We start from the raw sequence: 19,247 nt of genomic DNA, 5'->3' as shown, positions 1-19,247 counted from the left end.
GGCTTACTTTTCTTGGTGTCTGTGATAGAGTTTGGAACAGAAAAGGAAGATGTAAAGAAACTCAGATTAGGCTGGTATAACTTGGCCGTTTTCTGAAGAATTAGGCCAAGTCAAAATGGTCTATCAGTTGTAGGCCAAATGCTTCTGAATTCCTTAAAAAGAATCTTAAATGACCCATTTCCTTAGTTTCGCTTCTAGGAATTAAGCCCAGAAAACTTCCAGGTCTATTAATAATTCTCCAAAGTTATCTTGAGTTAAGCATGTTTTAGAGAGATATCAACGAGCTTAAAGTCATAAGTAGTTTTGAAAAGCTTGATAATAAGAATTGATAAGATGAGGGACAAAATGCCTTATCATGAGCGTGTAGGTGTCTCATTCTCCACTGTGACCCCAGCATCTAGCATAATGCCTGCAATACAGTATACACTTAATCAGCAGTTCAGTGAATGAAGGAATATATTTCCCAACTAACAGACAACAGCCAAGGTATACCTATTATCTTTATAAGATAGCTCTTATAAAGATAATAGGTATACCTTGGCTGTTATCTGCCATGTCATTTGGCTATTTCTGCATGTTCTTTTTTCTCTAGTGTGCCTAATGTCTGATTAAGTTAAAAATAATCAAATTGTGAAACTTATAATGATAGTCAAGAATGACTATTTTGGTCAGTTTCTCTGCCCAAAATGCTGAATTCTGGATAGTGCTAATGAACACATTAAATGATATTTTAAAGTTCCTCGGTGAACAGGAAAAAAAAATGACATGAAGTACCATCTCATTAAGAATCAATGTGAATGGTGCCAAATTTGAACTTCAAATGCTAAACTTATTGAAATAATTTCACAGAGATATGTACCACGTCACTTAGTTCACCCAACCTCTCAGACATGAGCATCCCAAGAACAGGTACCTCAGGGACAGACAGAGCTTCTTGCATTCAGTTTATTTGAGTTGCTGGAAACCAAGATGTTAGAGGCAAAAGAACTGGCTTAGCAACAATCCATTTCTGGTGTGGTCTTCAAACTCCAAACATCCGTTTATACATCCATTTAGTCAGTCAGCTAAGCAAAATTGATTGGTTACTGAGCGTTTACCAGGAACTAGAGATATAAAGTAAATCTACTACTGTCCTGCCCTCCGAGAGTTCAAGCGCATGATCCAAAATCAATGATGAACACAAAGTCAGCAAGAGATGGGATCTGACAGAACATATTCATTCAATTATGCTACCTGAAGCACATAATGATTATCTAAAGTCTCTGGATCTAAAGAACTTATACAGCAGAAAGTCCTGTACACAAATATATAAGAAAGAACATGGTGAATGTGTAGGAGAAAAACTGAAATGTTCTTTCCCTATTTCCTCCCTTCCATTCTAGCCTCATTGACCCAATTGTAAAATGTGCCAGGTTCTGCCTTCCCTTTTTAAATAAGTCCTATCAGTGATATTGTTCCCATTTCACAGACAAGAAGCAGCACCTGACAAAGACTAAGTCATTTGCCTAAAATCACCGTTAGTAAGTGGCAGAGAGAGAATCAAAACCATCCCCTGACTTATGGTGCTTATTATATTAGTGTTTTCCACAAATAACCAACGAGTAAGCCCCTCCGGATCTACAGAATCACAGTGGGGTGAGGGTTGGAGACCTCTAGTTCTGATTCTCGTAACAATGTGAGAACCACTAGAATGGCCCCTGGCTTAGCTCTTCTTTAGCCCTGGCCTGGACCATTGAACAAAATCCAAAAGGATTTTTCCCCTTCCATTCTCAGCCTCTTCTGATTGTTTTCTTTCCCTTGGTCAGAAATCTTCAGTCCCTATGAACTCTACCTCTTTAGACATTGAAGCTTGTACAATCTGTTTCCATCTATTCCTCTAGTTGAGATTCCTTGCCTTCTTTTTAAGAGTTATTTTCTTATTCTAAAGTCATACTTTGCACTTGGAATACACATTGCACTTCCTCCTGTCCCCTTGCTTAACCACTACTGCCATCTCAGATACCTTCAGTTTTTGCATCTCTAATCATACTTCTTATTCTAAAACTAGAAGTAAGAACTTCATTCTGGAGTCACTTTAATATTTTCATGATTTAGATTGCTACATATGTAATATTACTTTATATAAATCATATTTTATACAACTTTATGCACATATCTGCCAAATTTTGCCTTTTATTGTCATGATACATTCATGTTCTTCCTGATTGGTGGCAGGCCTTAGAAGACAGGCGGCAATCTCATCTATCTTGAGAATCCTTTATCTTTCTCTTAACAGTCTTCTAATAGTTTAAGGTAGGATACATAATAATCAAAAAGAAGCCAAATCTCATTTTTGATTGATGATAAATGTACATGTTTGCCCTAGATACAAAACAGGTTATAATAAATTATATTGGACTATAAATTCTGAATCGATGGGTTCGGATTAAGAACTAAATGGCAGAGGTTAGACTATAAAACGTCAAGCTTAATATTGTAAGAAATAGTCTATCTCTGTCCATGGTAAAATGAAAATGGATTTTACAATTTCACTTGTAATGCTATGAAAAATGTGACTGGATAGTCTATCTTAATTAGCATTATAAAAGAGAGTTTAAAATGGAGCTAATATACATTTAAATAACATACTAACTCAAAAAAGAGAACAATTGCTTTTGTTCTTTGTTCAAGTAATATCAAACCATTAGACATAGAAGTTGTCCCAAACGCAGCTTTGATAGACTTTCTTTCTGACAGCTTGTACTTTGTTGTATAAAACCTGTATTTTTCTTCTCATGTTATAAAGCTACTACCCACAGTTTAGTACAAATACGAAGTAATTTTCTCTGATCTGTAAGTACCTTCTCTTAAAGACAAATGCCTAAAATCTTTGTTGATTTTTTTAATAGAATTCATTGTCCCTCTTCAAAGAAAAATAAATGTGATTGTGGCTTATGTTCTTTTGACATGGAACAAGGTCCTAGTGAGAGAATTTCAATAGGGGAAATATCAGCTTTAATTCAGAACTTAGTTCTTCCTAAAGGCCTAAGTGCATATTTCCAAATACTATATTCATATTTATTTCAGATGTTTCTTGGGATACTGTCAATGTATTGACACTGTTTATGATCAATAACTTACATTAATAAATAAGGATTTCCAGTTTACCAAATTATATTGATCTGCTTATAAATAATTAGCATGTATTATAAATGATTTGCATATATTATAACAGCCTTTTAAAAAATTAAAGTTCCTACATGGTTCAAGAACAGCTATTAATATATGGCAATGACTAAGTTCTTGGAATCTCACTAAATGAGGAGACTGATATTTTGTCTTTCACTGGATATAGTTAATAAATACTATGTCTAATCATTGACATAAACAAATTCTGGTAACTCACGTATGTGCAAAAGAACAGTGTGTTTTTATATATAAACAGTATAATCTTTGGATGCAAGCAATAATTTGTGCAGTGATGTAGCAATTGTTCTTTGTTCTTTCATGGATCAATAGTCTTTTCAGTATATTGAGTTCATGATGTTAAATCAATCTCTTTTTAATCAAGGCCTGTTAAAGGTCTTCACACATACCAACTATTTTGTTTTTAGTTTCTTTGGTTGAATAAAAGGTTGAGGCACAGATCTATGACTAGGAAATAGAAATCTCAAACTTTATTTCTAAATTCCACTTGAATGAATTTGTACATCTCTTAACCCGTGTGGGTAGCAAAGGAAATGACTGTATCTTGTGAGAAGAAATTAGCCTTTGACATATATCCCTTTCATTCCACAGTAATACAGTATGTTTATTAATCATTGGTATGCTATCCTATGATCTCTGCATGCATTTGCATTATATTTAAAAATATTTTAAGTAACTATTTGTTTCAAGTTTTAGTATGGAAAAGCAGGAACCCAGAGAAAATAATTTTTAGAAATTTTATTTATTTATGTGAAAAGACAAGTCTCTATTTCACCTCTTCCAATACATGCATTTTGGGGGGACTTATGTGAGCTCTGATGCCTGTAGGAAATACATAGAAAGTTCCATCATCCATGAAAATTACCTTAGTGCAACATGAGATCATTAAAAACTTATGCTCTGGCTAAAATGGAGCCAAGCTCTGCTGCTTCCTGTGTATCTATATTCTACTAGTATTAGAATGTGAATTTTCAAGTAAGCCAATTATTCTGTGTGTTACTTAGGAAGAAAGGGGAATCATAGTGACCATTATATATTGAGGATATAGTCTAAGGTGCAAGGTATGATCTAGGATTAAAAGAGAATCAAATTCCCTATGCCAGCTTTTCCCTTACCATTTACATCTGAATCAATGGGCATGCTCAATGAAATGCATCTGTCTGGATCCAATCTCAGCCTTTCTAAATCAGAATCTCAGAAAATGGAGTCTAGTAAAGAGCATTTTAAACAAGATCTTCAAATCACTCAGATGCCCACTAGTATTTGTGAACCATCTATTGACTCTTTGTATCATCAGTCCTGACTAATTTGTTCATTGGCTTGACAATATTTATTGCACCGCTTTTCATTGCTTGGTACTGTGCTATATAGCCAGCATGTGAGGACTGATGTATAAAATATAGACTCTCTTTCAAGTGTTATTCGAGCTATTCAGAGTTAACAAGATGTGTCCTCAATATACTAACCCATAATCACAAGGTATTTGGATTCAGAGTCAAAGTAGAATTAATAGTCTTAACATGTAACATCCTGAATATAAAAGACATCTTTATGTACTGCTATGACTATGTGGAGCAATCATCTGTCCTGGTTGATTATTAAAACCACTATGCAAAGTAAGAAGAATATTGTTCTTCAAAAGGAGGGAAACTTGACTCTCAGAGCTGTCAGGATTCAAGATTCAGAATTACATGACCAGTTAGCAACAGATCAGATTTACTGTCCAGGTTTTCTAGTTCCTAGGTCAGTGTTCTTCATGTCTGTACTATAACTCATACAATTCATTTCATTATGTAAGCTGAGGCAGTCTTAAAGTAGAATAATTTAAAGAAGATAAAATTATTTCAGTAATGAGCGATCAATTGAAAAACAAACCAAAGAAACAATTCCAAATCAAATTAATAAAACTTTCTTCCTACAACAATATTTTACCTTTAGCTACCAAGGATCAAGCAAAAATTTTGTTTATTAAAACTGTTAGAGGAATCCTACATATGGTGAATTTGGTAGGAGAAAAATGCAATTAATTTTATGTAAACTTGACTGGGCCACAGGGTGAAGGGAGCCTCAGCATCCTTGAAGAGTCCTATGATCACTCTTCCTGTAGCACAGAATTGAAAGTGGCAATTGCTGCCACTGAATTGGGCAACCTAAATGCAGTGGAAGTAATTGGATCCTGGTATATCTTGAACTCAATCTACTGAAAAGACTGTTGATCCATGGGAGAACAAGAACAAGGAGCATCACTTAAACACCTTGCTAGAGGCAAGGTACATGCAGTTAACCATAATGGACAGTAGAGTCAAAGCAGCAATCCCAAGAGTCTGACTTATAGAGACCTATGCTATTGGCTAGTTAATCATGATGTTCCTATAAACAAAATAGATGGGCTATCTACTAAGTCTTATTTGATCTGTATAAGCAAAAAAAAAAAAAAAAAGTGCCTGATCAACTGAGCAAAAATCTAGTTTGAACCATAAAAACAGAGAGTCACAGCCCCTTAATCAATTCCTAGACTTGAGCCAGCCTGAAGACCCAGAATCCCTTGAAAGAAGGGAGACCAGATCCCCTTGAGGAAGGACCCTGCCAAAAATTTATACTCTTAATCGTTCTTCCAGCTTCCCTGGCACTTATAATCTTTTACCCAGGAAACTATGCATTTAGGGAAAGGAAATAATCAGACTTTGGTCACTAGCTCTGAACTAATATTAGTTCCAGGAGAGCTGAATATCACTATGACTCTCCAGTCAGAGTAGGAGGCTATAGAGGTCAGATAAAATGGAGTTTTCTCGAGGCCCTACTCACATTTTGTCAGGTGGGACCCCAAAACCCATTCTGTGGTTATTTCCCCAGTTACAGAATGGATAATTAGAGTAAATATTCTCAACAAATGGTTGAATCCTCACATGAGTTCCCTAGCCTGTAAAGTAAGGGCCATTATGGAGGGAAAGGCCAGGTGGAAGTCACTAGAATAACCTCTGTTTATAAAAATATTAAACAAAAAGCAATACCACATATCTGGAGAAATTGTGAAAATCAGTGCCACCATCAAGGATGCAGGCATTATGTTGCCTACCATATCCCCATTTGAGATGGATTTTAGAAAACAACAGTGGATTATCATGGACTTAACCAAGAAGGGACCCTAACTATTGCTCCTATACCAGATGCTCTTTTAGTGCTTGAGCAAATTAACACATCTCCTGGTACCTGATAGGCAGCTATTGATTTGACAATTGCTGTTTTCTCTATTCCTATTATTAATGATCACCAGAAGCAGTTTGCTTTCATTTAGTAAGACCAATTCATCTTCAATGCCCTACCTCAGCAGTATCAATTCTCCAGCCATATATCACAATTTAATTTGCATGGATCTTGATTGTCTTTTCCTTCCACAAGATATCATACTGGTCAGCTATATTGATGACATTTTGACAAGTGGGCCTAGAAAGCAAGAAGTGGCAACCACTCTGGATTAATTGTAAGACATTTGCCTGTCAGAGAATGGGAAATCTGGCCTTTTGTACCTCAGTGGAATTTCTACGGGTTCAGTGGTGTGGGACAGGTCAAGATATGCCTTCTAAGGAAAAGGCTATAAATTGTCGATTTAGCCCATCTTATAACTAAAAAGGAGGCACAAGATGTAATGGGCCTCTTTAGATTTGGATTACAGTCTTCATTTGGGTATGCTCCTCCAGGTCATTTACACAGTGACCCCAAAAGCTGCTAGTTATAGATGGGATCCAGAATAAGAGAAAACTCTGCAACAAGTCAAAGCTGCTATGCAGGTCACTCTGCCACTTGGCCCATAGGATCCAACAGATATAATAGTGTTTGAAGTGTCCACAGCAGACAGGAATGCTGGTTGGCACCTCTGGAAGTCCACTGTAGGTTAATCACAGTGCAGATCCTTAGGATTTGGGAGCAAGGCCCTGTTATCATCTTTAGACAACTACTCACCTTTTAAGCAACAAATGTTGGCCTGCTAATGAGCCTTAGTAGAGACTGAATACTTAACCCTGGGCCACCAAGTTACTATGACCTGAGCTGGCCATCATGAACTGAGTGTTATCCCATCAAGCTATAAAGTTGGGTTTGTATAACAATGCTCCATTATTAAATGGAGGTAGTATATGTTTGATTGAGCTGGAGCAGAAATTGAAGGCATGAACAAGTTACATAAAAAAAATTTACATAAAAAAGATAAAATTTACATTAAAAAATGCCCATGGTCCCCACCCTACTATGCTGCATTCACTCTCCCAGCCTGTACCCATGGCCTCATGGGGAGTACCCTATGATTAGGTGACATATGAATAAAATATGTGGGCCTGGTTTATAGATAGTGGTACATGATATGCAGACACCACAAAAAGTGAACAGCTGCAGCAATACAGCCCCTTTCTAACACACCCCTCAAGGACATGATGAAGGAAAATTCGCCCTCCCCCAATAGGCCAAACTTTGGGACCTGGTTGTTCATTTTGCTTGGATGTATAAATGGCCAGAAATGGCCAATGATTTGACTGGATGGTGGTCAAGCACTTGGAAGGAATATGAATGAATATAGGGACAAGAAAATTTGGGAAAGATGTATATGGATAGACTTCTCTGAATGAAAAACATGAATATATTTGTGTCCCATATGACTACTAACCAAAGTGACTTCAGCAGAGAATGTTAATAGTCTGGTGAATAGGATGACCTGTTCAATGGATATCAGTCAATCTCTTTCCCCGGCTACTCCTGTCATTGCCCAGTAGCTGAAGAACAAACTGACCATTGTGGCAGAGATGAAGATTTGCATGGGCTAAGGAACAGTGTGGGGCAGGTTAAGGTATTCCTTCTAAGGTAAAGGATATATGTTGTCAAATCTGGCCCCTTTTAAAATTAAAAAGGAGGCACAAGATGTTATGGGCCTCTTCGGATTTGGAACACATTTTTCACTTAGGCCATTCTGGCTGATAGCTTCTGCCAAGAACCCCATCTTCCAGCAGCAGAAACCAACACTGTGTCCCTGATGGCACCATTCCACATGTGATCAGCTGGCTATTTGGCAGCAGGTTGATTACATTGGACTGCTTCTATATGGGAGGGGAAGTGTTTTGTTCTTATTGGAATACACAATACCAGTTTGCTTTTCCTGCACAGAATGCTCCTACCAAGACTACCTCCATGGATTTCTGGGATAGCTTAACTACCATCACTCCCTTCATAGCAAAGTGAGCAGGTGGCCAGTTATCACTAAATTCACTGATCTTACCATATCTCCTATCATCCTGAAGCAGCTACTTTGATAAAACAGTGGAATGGCCTATCAAAGACTCAATTTTAGCACCAGCGAGGTGGTGATACCTAGCAGCACTGGAGCAAGGTTCTCCAGAAGGCTGAGTGTACTCTGAATCCATGTCTATTATATGATGCTGTTTCTCCCAGAGCCAGGACTCCTGTGTGTAGGGTCTAGGGATAGACACGAGAATGGCATCATTCACTATTACTCATAGTGACCCACCAGCAAACTTTTTGCTTCCTCTCCCTATGACTTTATGCTTTTCTGGACTAGAGGTATTCCTTCCAGAGGGAACTTCCAGCAAGAGATAAAATAATAAATTCACTGACCTAGAAACTAAGACTGCTGCCTGCCCACTTCAGATTCCTCAAGACTGAATCAATAGGCAGAAAAGGGCATTACTGTGCTTGGTAGAGTGATTGATACTGACTACTAAAGGGAAATTTGATTGCCACTCTACAGTAGAGGTAAGAAAGAGCATGGAATACAGGAGATCCCAGAAAGAATGTCTCTTACTATTACCATACCCTACAATTCAGGTCAATGGGAAAATACAACAAAACCCAATACAAGGCAGGACCACTGTGGCCCAGACCCTCCAAGAAGGTTTAGATTACCTCACCAAGTGAAGAACCATGGCCAGCTGAGGTGGCTGTTGAAGGCAAAGGAAACAGGGAATAGGTAATAGCAGTAGGTAGGTGTAAATACCAGCTGTGACAGAGATTAGGACTGTGATTTTCATGAGCGTTTCTTCCTTCTTTTATTAAGAACATGTGTACGCATAACAGATGTCTGTTTTCTTCCCTCTCTTATCCCCATACATAACATAAAATGAATTGGCTTTCCATTGCAATATTTAAGTATTGTTGATTTCCATCTTAATATTTATGTCATGAAATATCAAGGAAAAAAGTAAACACCAACCAAGAAATTTGCACCTTCTTTTGGGGAAAGAGTGCAATTTGGTTTGGATTCAGGACTTTGTACCATGTAAGATTATGACATTGTTATTGTTTTTAACTAGAGCTTATATTTGGTTAAAAGAGATGCATTTGTCTGTCAACTTGGCAAGGAGTGGACTTGTTGTGGTTAATTTTTTGAGTCAACTTGACTGAGCCATTGTGCCCAGATATTTGGTCAAACATTCACAGATGTTGTTATAAAGGTACTTTTTGTGGGATTACTATTTAAATTGGTGGACTTTGAGTAAAGTAGACTACTCTCCACAATGTGGGCAGATCTCATTTAGCCTATTGAAAAGGAACAAAGACATATGTCCTTAGAGCAAGAAGAACAGATAGCCTTTGAATCTTACCTGCAGAAGATATTTCCTGGATCTCCAGTTTGCTGGCCTACCCTGAAGATTTTGACATTGCTAAGCCTCTATAATTGTGTGAGCCAATTCCTTAAAATCTTTCCTTAAAAATCTCCTTCTTTCTCTATCTTTTCCCATTCCTGTACACACTCAGTCACACACACACACCCACACCCTGTTGGTTTCTTTTCTGGAGAACTATAATTCAACAATAATCTATGTCATCTCTTTTAAAGAGTCTTACTCTAAGCGAAGTCTGCAAAAAATCTATTGGCTTTCTATTCACTCAATGGGATTTCTGTTCTGTTCTCATTGGGTCAGTATATCAACTATTCTTTTATTTGTAATCTGCCTCAATTTATAAATCACCAAGAGGAAATAGGACATATCAAGATTTACATTTGATTGTGGTTGTCTTAATATCCTTTTATAATCTTTATATGCAGATTGGTGTTTAACTCATTTCCTAGAAACAATAATACTTTGCATCTTTTATAATGCCTTACCAATTAATTAACAAGGATGTTTGCCTATTGATTATTCACACCTAATGGTATGTAGCACACGTAGATACTCAACACATGTGTTTAATCAATTATATTGAAATGATGGATTTGGGTCATGTCTTTTTCACTTCAGTTATACTTGTTTTTTTTTTTTTTAAGACTTACTAATGAGCTAACAGAAACAAATTGGAAGAAGGTATTGAGGTGACTGCTAAATTTGGTGTTCTTGAAGCCAGCCTGGACCTTCCTTCCCCAGCTGGGACTGTTTCCAAATTGGTTTTTCTTGACTATGGAGTACCACTAATCCAATTAGTAAAGCCTATTCCCAACAGCTGCCAACAAGTAACCCTGGAGGTTAATATTCTGTCAAGTTTTCTACCAGAAAAACTTTAAAAATTAAGCTCACAGTGAAAGGCACCTAAGTTCACTGCTGAGTTGCATAATTCAGGATGTACTCAGGAAACTAAAGCAAAAAAGAGAAAGATCTCTCTGATGAAAACCTTTTTCCCCCCATTGTTTGACAAACAGATATGTGACTGACATAAACTTTTAAGGCCTAAGATCAATGAGGTCTCTGTAGTTCATCATAAAATACCTGTCTATAATTTCACAAGTGTTTGAAAACTCAGAACCAACATTGTACTTTTATGTTATAAAATAGGAAAATGAGGCCAATGCATTTAATTCATTGTAAATATTTACTCCAGAATTTCAAAGTTGATATGAATTATTGTCAAGAGTTATTTTTGCTCTCTAGTCAAAAGTTAACACAGTTCCTGTTGATGTGTATTTTTGTATGCATTGGTTTGCTCAGACTACCCTAGTAAAATACCACAACACAGGCAACTTAAACAACAAACATTTATTATCTCACAGTTACAGGGGATAGATGTCCAGGATCAAGGCATTGGAACAATCAGATTCTTCTGAGGCCTGGCTTCCTGGTTTGCAGACTGTTTTTTCCTATGTCTTTTCCTGTGCACCTGCTTGGAAAGAGCTTCTGATCATTCTTCCTCTTCTTAAAGGACATCTTCTATCAGATTGGGGCTCTACCCTCATGTCCTCACTTGACCTTAATCACCTCCCAAATTCCCTGTCTCCGAATGAATACCAACACATTGGGGTTAGGACTTCAACTTCAATTTTAGGAGACACAGTTCAGCCCATAACAGTAGGTAATGTCAGTTGGGCCACACTTTTTAAAATCACAGTAGACCTTACTCCAAGGAATTTGTTTTGCAAATTTCTCTACATTTCTATAACCTATAGCAAAAGAGGAGACTGACTATACATTACTGTCACTAATTTCCAAACACTTCTTTTTAAAGTATATATTATTAAATTACCTTTCTTAAAATTATGACAAGATATCACAGACATGAAAAAACACTCTTCAACTTTAATCTTATCACACTATTATACAACTACTATTATTTATTGAATTCCCCTCCAAATTCTGCCACTGATGAAATCCTGGAGATTTGTAATGGACATTGTTTTTATACAGGTTTGAATATGATTTTGTATATTATTTTCCTTAATATAGCATAATTATTGAAGTAATTTCTGTGTTTAAAATTCAATTAAAATTTAAAAATCACATTAAAAATTTGGTAAAAATTTGGTTAAAATTAAAAGACTTCTCTCTGGAAAATTCTTCCTTCTCCACTTTGAACACTATCAAGATTTTCCACCCACATGTAATCTGTTTGGGCAAATGTAATTAGCTGTGAATGATTCAGTACAGGAAAAATAAGTATTGATGATGGATCATATTTGTATTTAGCCTACCAAGCAAAAATGTAAGTATTAAACTTGAACTTTTTAAAAGGATGTGCTGAATATTATACAATATAAAAATTTTAAAGTTCTAGAACAATGACTCTCTGAAAGGGGGCGATTTTCTCTCTAGGGCACATTTAGCCAAGTCTAGAGTACATTTTGGGTTTTACACTTGGATGGTAGGGGAAACGGAGTGGCAGTTATTTCCTAGAGGACAGCGAAGCTGTTAAATCTCCTACAGTGCACTGGTCAGCCTGCACAATAAAGATTTATCTGATCAATAGCAGCACCAAGGTTGAAAAACCCTAACCAAGAGAAAGGTACCCAAGAGGCAAAGTGCCCTTTTCCTTATAAAAATATTTCTCTCCTAACAATGAAGATAATGATGGGTAACATTTGCTTTTGGAAAGGAGTACCCTATCAGTAATGAGACAGACTCTCTTGCCGCAGTCTGGCTGGGCACAAAATAACTGAGCCACCACACCGCCTTGTAGATTCAAACAGCAAGTCTTTATTCCCGACTCTCACCGACACTCTACACGCACATTCTGGGAAAAAATCCACTGCCTCTACCCGGCTCCCGCGCACCAATTCTCTCTGAATCCCGCAAGAACTCAACGGGAACTCAAGGAGCAGGCGCCTGAGGCAGCAGGATACGCCCTATTCCCAGCAGGATCCACCCTAAACCGGATCCACCCTAATCCAGCAGGATCTACACTAAACCTAGAGCCACCCTAATCCCTGAGCAGGGTCACCTTTCAATTAAAAATGCCACGTCATTCCTACTTGGCTATGGCTCTCAGCATCTCCCCCCTTCTGATTAATTAAACAACAAGCATGTGGCTTAGGGACCGTGCCTGTTAGGTTGTCCAATACAACATATGGTCCTTACCCGTCATCAGATGAGCTGACCTCTAGGCGTCAGCCTCCTGTCTTAGGTTGGTACCACTGCAATTGGATCATACCTGTCACTGACTACCGGTCCAGCATACAGCCATACTTGTGGATAGGCCTATGCACCAGTGGGGGGGTGAGGTTCTTTGCCTCACCTCTGTTGGCCCCCAAATTTTAGACCATCACTAGCAAAAGGGAGGAAGATACAGAAATGCCACGACACCAAGCCAATTGACGGCTCTTTTGGAAAAATTATATCACTGGTGACACCATTCAGCAAAGATAGGCCAGCACTACCACAATTCACTGCACCAACAGATAGTTCACAATGCATACAAGTGATACATAGTCCAGGCAAGTTCTACAAGCAGTTCAAAGCGGAGGAATCTATCAATATGTCCATTTCCTCCCAAAGTAAATCAACTCCTTGATTGAGCATTACTTGTTGAGTTATTATTCATTGATGCATCAGTTTATACAGTTTACTGTGATAGCTATCAAAGAAGCTGTAGTTTGGTTTGTCATTCCTACTCGGCTATGGCTCTCAGCACTCTCTCAAATGTGGACCTTCATACCCTACAGGAAAATCACTTCCTGTGCTTATAAAAAAAAAAAAGACTAACTTTCAGAGTCAGTTTGAGATGATAAGTGGAGATCTTCATTTTTCATACGTACTCCAGATGAATTTTGTGCACTAATGGCTTGAAAAGCCACTAGACTGGAAAAAGTCAAATCTGAAGAGAAAGAACCCATTTCAGTTTATTTTAATTGAATAAAGAAAAAGAATGGAGGCCTGTAATAACCCTGTAAAAATAGAGAGGATGGTACAACTTGATACATATTAAGAAGTAGAATTTTTGGAACATGGTGACATGATTAGCTCTAGGAAAATATGAAAGAGGAAAGTATCAAAGATGACTGTGTTCTGTGATTTGGATGTGGGACGGATGTAAGTGCTATTTTCTTACATTCAAGATAACTCATGTTGGAGTGTGAGGATGTAAGATGCAGTAGAATTAATCCAATATTTAACACAGGGCCTAATATATGGCAGAATTTCAGTAAATACTTACTAAAGGAGAAAAAAAATTTCTTCCCAAAGGATTACCAAGACATTTAGATAAACTTGTCTCCTCAAGTGGCTTATGATATGCCTAAGTCAGAATATTATCTCTCCCTATCATCCTGAATGATGCAAGATATCTGGTGTTTGAAAGAGAAGGGAGTGATGGGATTCAGGCTGTGTGTTTTTATTATCTGTCTACTATATGCCAGACACTGTCTCAGAACTGAAAACAGGCCTTATGCAGGACTCCTAGGATTAAAATTCTTAATTTAAGAACCCTTCCCCCAAAAAGTTCCCATACATTGAAACTTGCAACAGATATGTAACTTGATACAGCTATAATGGTTCAATATTTTGACATGTGTTCTCTAGGAATGAGATTGGTCCTGTTTTACTACCAAAAGGAGAGTAAAAATCACTTTTCTGTACTCTGATCATGAAAACTAATGATCATGAGGAGAAAAGAAAATGCTCCAGAATAGAAATGAAGGATCCCAGATAGATATGTCAACTAAAAAAGAAATTTTAAAAAAACAAAGATAAGTTATATAAGGCCCATTTATTGCTAATTCTAGTGCTGAGACAGTGTCTGGTATATAGTAGATCTTCAATAAAAATACACAGGCTGAATCCCATCAGTCCCTTCTCTTTTTCTTTTAAACATCAGATATCTTGAATTATTCAGGATGATTGGGAAGGATAATATCTTGATTTGTCCTTTTCCCAGGCCATATCATGAACATGAGGCATAAGAAAGTATCCTTTGCTCTCTGCCTTGGTAGTTAAGGTGTAAAAGGAAGGCTATGCTGTTCTAAACACAGTCCTCATCCTAGTATTTCATGTACTCCATTACTAAGTGTGAAATTATTTCAATTTTAGAAATAATTAATTTCACTTTTTAACAAATTATATTAAGTGTTAACAATTCCTAAATGTTGCAAAATTGTAATGTAGGGAATTGGACTACAGAGAGTTTTGTATAGGAGTTTCTGAGGAATCAACCCATATATTCAGATTGGAAAAAAGAAATAAAAGAATGAATTCTCTTAGACATTTTTCAGAACCATTTGAATTGATTAGAATCATGGCCCCAACTGCTCTACCACGTCATGGTGATGAGGGCTAGGATTTTGTTTTCTTTTCCTATTCAAGCCCTCAATGTATTCTCCTATGGATTTTGTTGAGTTTAAGAAGTATTTGGACTATAGACAGAAGAGGCAAATTCTTTTATTTGGGGACATATTTAACCATTCTTTCTTAACAAAGAAATAGACTCATTAAAACAAGAAGAAGAAGAAGAAAGAAAGCATAAAGAAGTAGTCTCATTAAAGATATCTTATTTTCTCTCTAAAACTATAAATTCTGTGTTGCAAAACTATGTCTTGGAGAAAAATATAATAACAGTATATTTTTGGTTTTCTACCTGCATTTCCCTGCCACCCATGACCATTTATGCCGATTACCATATTAAAGGATTAGGCTACCTAAACATTTGATATATAAAGGAATAGGTAAGAGGAAGTCACATTTGGTGACAATACTTTACTTGATTCTTATGAGTGATTGAATTATAAGTCATCTATTTCCAAAAGAATGTACATAAAATACATAAGAAATAAGTGTCAAGAAAGGCAGAAACCATTAAGGAGAAATTTTTGAAACCAGTGACTATACTATTAGACAATACCTGAGTACATGATATAGGCAATTGTGTTTCTAAGGGTTTTCCATGAGTTAACTTATTTTCATCCTTACCATGGAACTATTAAGAGAAGTTTTTTGTAAAATCCCCATATTCTTGATGAGGAAACTGAAGCATAGAGAATTTAATAATTTGCCTGAGGCCACATGGCTCATAGGTGTTAGAATTGGGATTTGATTTCTCGGAGTCCTGCTGAAATTTACATGCTAATCCAGGATACTATACTGCCTTCCAAACATGGTGACACAACTTTTCTGAACTTCAAGCCAGGAAGGCAAAATTGTTAAGAAATCAGTGGGTGGATTATAATATGTCAAAAAACATCATTAATTGCTGTTGGCACAATATGGGTTTTACAAAATAATGTTTCTCACATCAGCCATCTAAAAGAGAGGCTTAAATAATAACTTTGCGAATATAGATAATATGATTTGAAATGCAGATTTCCTTAAGTGGATAGCATTGGTGATTTATTAATCCCTGTTTTATTTACTTCAGACCATTTGTATCAGTCTGTAATTATCTTGTTTATGTATTTATTTGTCTTGTGTCACAGGCCTCCCCTGCAAGAATGAAAGCAAGTCTTATGTGTTCTTTCTGTTTATCTTCAGAATTTAGCATGGAATCAGGCATAGCTGGTGCTCAAAATTAGTTTTTGTGTAAATTCATGAATGAACGAATCCCATGAATGTGAAGAATTTTGCCTAAGAACATAGCCCCCAACATCCTCAAAATATAAATTATGGCTATGAAAAATCATTATTCTTAAGTAGTTACTAATATAGGGATCTTAACCAGAGTCGAGAAAGCAGTTTGTTGACTTTTTTTCTGTTTTTTTTTTTCTTCTTTTTAAAATATTTTTATAACTTTATTAATTTACTTTTTTATGTGATGCTGAGGATTGAACCCAGTGCCTCACGAATGCTAGGCAAGCGCTCTTCCACTGAGCTACAACCCCAGCCCCTGGCTCCTCTACTAGAGGAAATATTTTAAGTGATGTTGAGTTTTAGAACTTCTAAAACGGTAATCTTTTGTTATTTCTTTTCCTTTTTAGGAACCCCTTTTCAGTGTTCTAAAAGAGAAAAAGAGGAATCATGTCCATGATTGCAGCTTTCTATGACAACAAGTCCATCCTCATCACTGGGGCCACAGGATTCCTGGGCAAAGTGCTCATGGAGAAGCTGTTCCGCACCAGCCCTGGCCTGAAAGTCATCTACATCCTTGTGAGACCCAAGGCTGGCCAAACCCTGCAGCAAAGGGTTTTCCAGATCCTCAACAGTAAGGTATGCCTCAGGGGAAGATCCCTGTGTGTGGGCAATGCCTTAGGGCACAGTGACTCCCTGCGTGTACCCTTCTAGCTCCAAACTGCATGTGGGGTTAGAATATCTGTGCAGGCAGAGACTAGGAGACACTAAGATAGCAACCGACTGTGGTATTTTCCCAAAAGAGGGAAGAGAGTGCTAGATTCCATCCAGGACGGTGAGGATGTTATCTTATTCTGAAAATTACTGATAGTCAAAACACTAAAACTCCTAGAGTGGATGTTCCTGGCTTGAAATCTGTCAGTCACAAGTTCATCTGAACTCTTTACTTGCCGCAGTCTGGCTGGGCACACAATCACGAGCCACCACACAGCTTGTAGATTCAAACAGCAACTCTTTATTCCCGAACTCACACCAGCCGTCTACAATCACGTTCTGGGGAAGTCCACGTTCTCTGCCCAAATCCACGTCCACTGGGCTTCTCTCTCCAAAAAATATACTGTCTGAATCCCGTAAGAACTCAAGGGGAACTCAGGCAGCAGGATACGCCCTATTCCCAGCAGGAATAATCTTAAACCTTAAACCTGGAACCTAAACTGGGAACGCCCTAAACACGACTATCTTAAACCGGGAACACCCTAATCTGCCTTGGTCCTTGAGCAAGGTCACCTACATTCAATGTCGCTGCAACATGTCAGCAACATGGGGTACGCTGGCAAGGAAATTGTCATACCTACTTGGCTAATGGCTCCCAGCATTTACTGATTTTCATCTAAATTTGAGGTGATTTCCCCACTCCCCAAATGTTGGATATTCAATGATGTCCTCTTCTTTTATATATGAAACAAATATGATAATAAGTAGCCAGACAGTAGTACTTTCAATTATCCAAACAATAAATGATTTAGCTCTTATATCTATGAAAACTTAAATTTTCTATTATCTCATATATTCTTCTAAGTCAAAAACATTGGAAATGAAATATTGTGTTCCTATGAATGAGCATATAGGTAACAAACCCTCACTCTCCTCCAAAAAAATGTTATGTATATTAAATTTCAAGGCAGTGTAGGTTTTGGTCTTTAACACATCTGAGTGCAAATTCTGACTTATCAATTTGTTGTAATTACCTGGTAAACTTCAGATTTGCAATGTTTAAAATAGAAATGACAACAATTATCTACCAAGGAATCAAATGAGAAAATGTACATGTCTCTCTGGTTTATAGTATCCTTTGGAATTTACAGAATCACCTGGGTTATGCATAAGGAAGATTTAAAGAATTGTTGACAATTTTTTTTGGTTTGTTTTTCAAATTATCTCCAGTGTATGCAAATACTGACACCTAACCAATATATGTATTTGTATATTGAATAGCACAGCCCAGAAACACTGATGATCAAATTTCTTTGCCGGCACCAGGACAGGATTTCAGCATAAACCATTATCCAGTGAACTGGGAAGTTTTCTCCTTATCTCATGGTCTGAGTCCACTGTGGTGCAAATAGTAATAGCTAACATCTACTGTATACTGTTCCAAGGGTTTTTCATGCCATCCCTCCTTTATCTTTGCAAAAATGCTGCGAATGAATAGCCATTAATATCCTCATTTTGTAGGTGGAGATACTAAGGCTTAATGTATTAATTTACCAAAATCCACTCACCTAATATATAAGCAAGTCAGACTTTAAAAGCCCCAGTGTGACTCCATGAGGCCTCCTAACCCACACTGCCTTCATAACTAATGGTTCTTAAGAATAGACCAAAAAGGTGATACGACATAAAAACAAAACCTAGACTAAACTCCCGATCCCTTTTCACAGCTTTACTCAGATATATATATCTCCCCAGTGGACTTTATTTTCATCACGTAGTGGACATACCCTTCATCAATCCACTCAGTTCTGTTGCCATCTAAGCATTTCTAGAGAAATCTTGTGGCAGACAGTCTTGTGGTCAGCACAAGCTTTTTTTTTGCTGCTCCTTTCAAAGCACTGTATTTGATAACCCAGCAACATTAGTGTAATTCTGGAAACCTTGACTATGCTAGGTACAACATCTTGAAACTGCCTTGTAAATCCTCACACTTGTTTCCACTGTTGCTCTATTTGTTATCAGCTGTTACCTTTTCTAAACAATGATCCTCAAAGTGGGGCCCCAAGACCAGGTGCATCACATAATCTGGGAACTGTCAGTAATCATCAGATAGTGCTGAAGACAATGGGCTTCAAAGTCAGGCTGACC

At 37.2% G+C, this 19,247-nt stretch overlaps 1 protein-coding gene across 2 annotated transcripts in view; it reads left to right on the top strand.

The window, feature by feature from the left end:
* Positions 1–19,247, top strand: part of Far2 (fatty acyl-CoA reductase 2) — a 138,419-nt gene that overhangs the window by 77,512 nt on the left and 41,660 nt on the right. For both annotated transcript variants that reach the window (XM_027934093.2, XM_071610021.1), the window contains one exon: positions 16,796–17,024. In XM_027934093.2, coding sequence (XP_027789894.1) covers positions 16,836–17,024 — 189 coding nt within the window. In that variant the 5' untranslated portion in view covers positions 16,796–16,835. The remainder of the gene's footprint in view (positions 1–16,795; positions 17,025–19,247) is intronic.

The sequence above is a fragment of the Marmota flaviventris genome, chromosome 3 (assembly GCF_047511675.1).
Source record: "Marmota flaviventris isolate mMarFla1 chromosome 3, mMarFla1.hap1, whole genome shotgun sequence".
NCBI lineage: Eukaryota > Metazoa > Chordata > Mammalia > Rodentia > Sciuridae > Marmota > Marmota flaviventris.
Note: the sequence above shows the minus strand (reverse complement) of the source record. Positions and strands in the feature narration are given on the sequence as shown.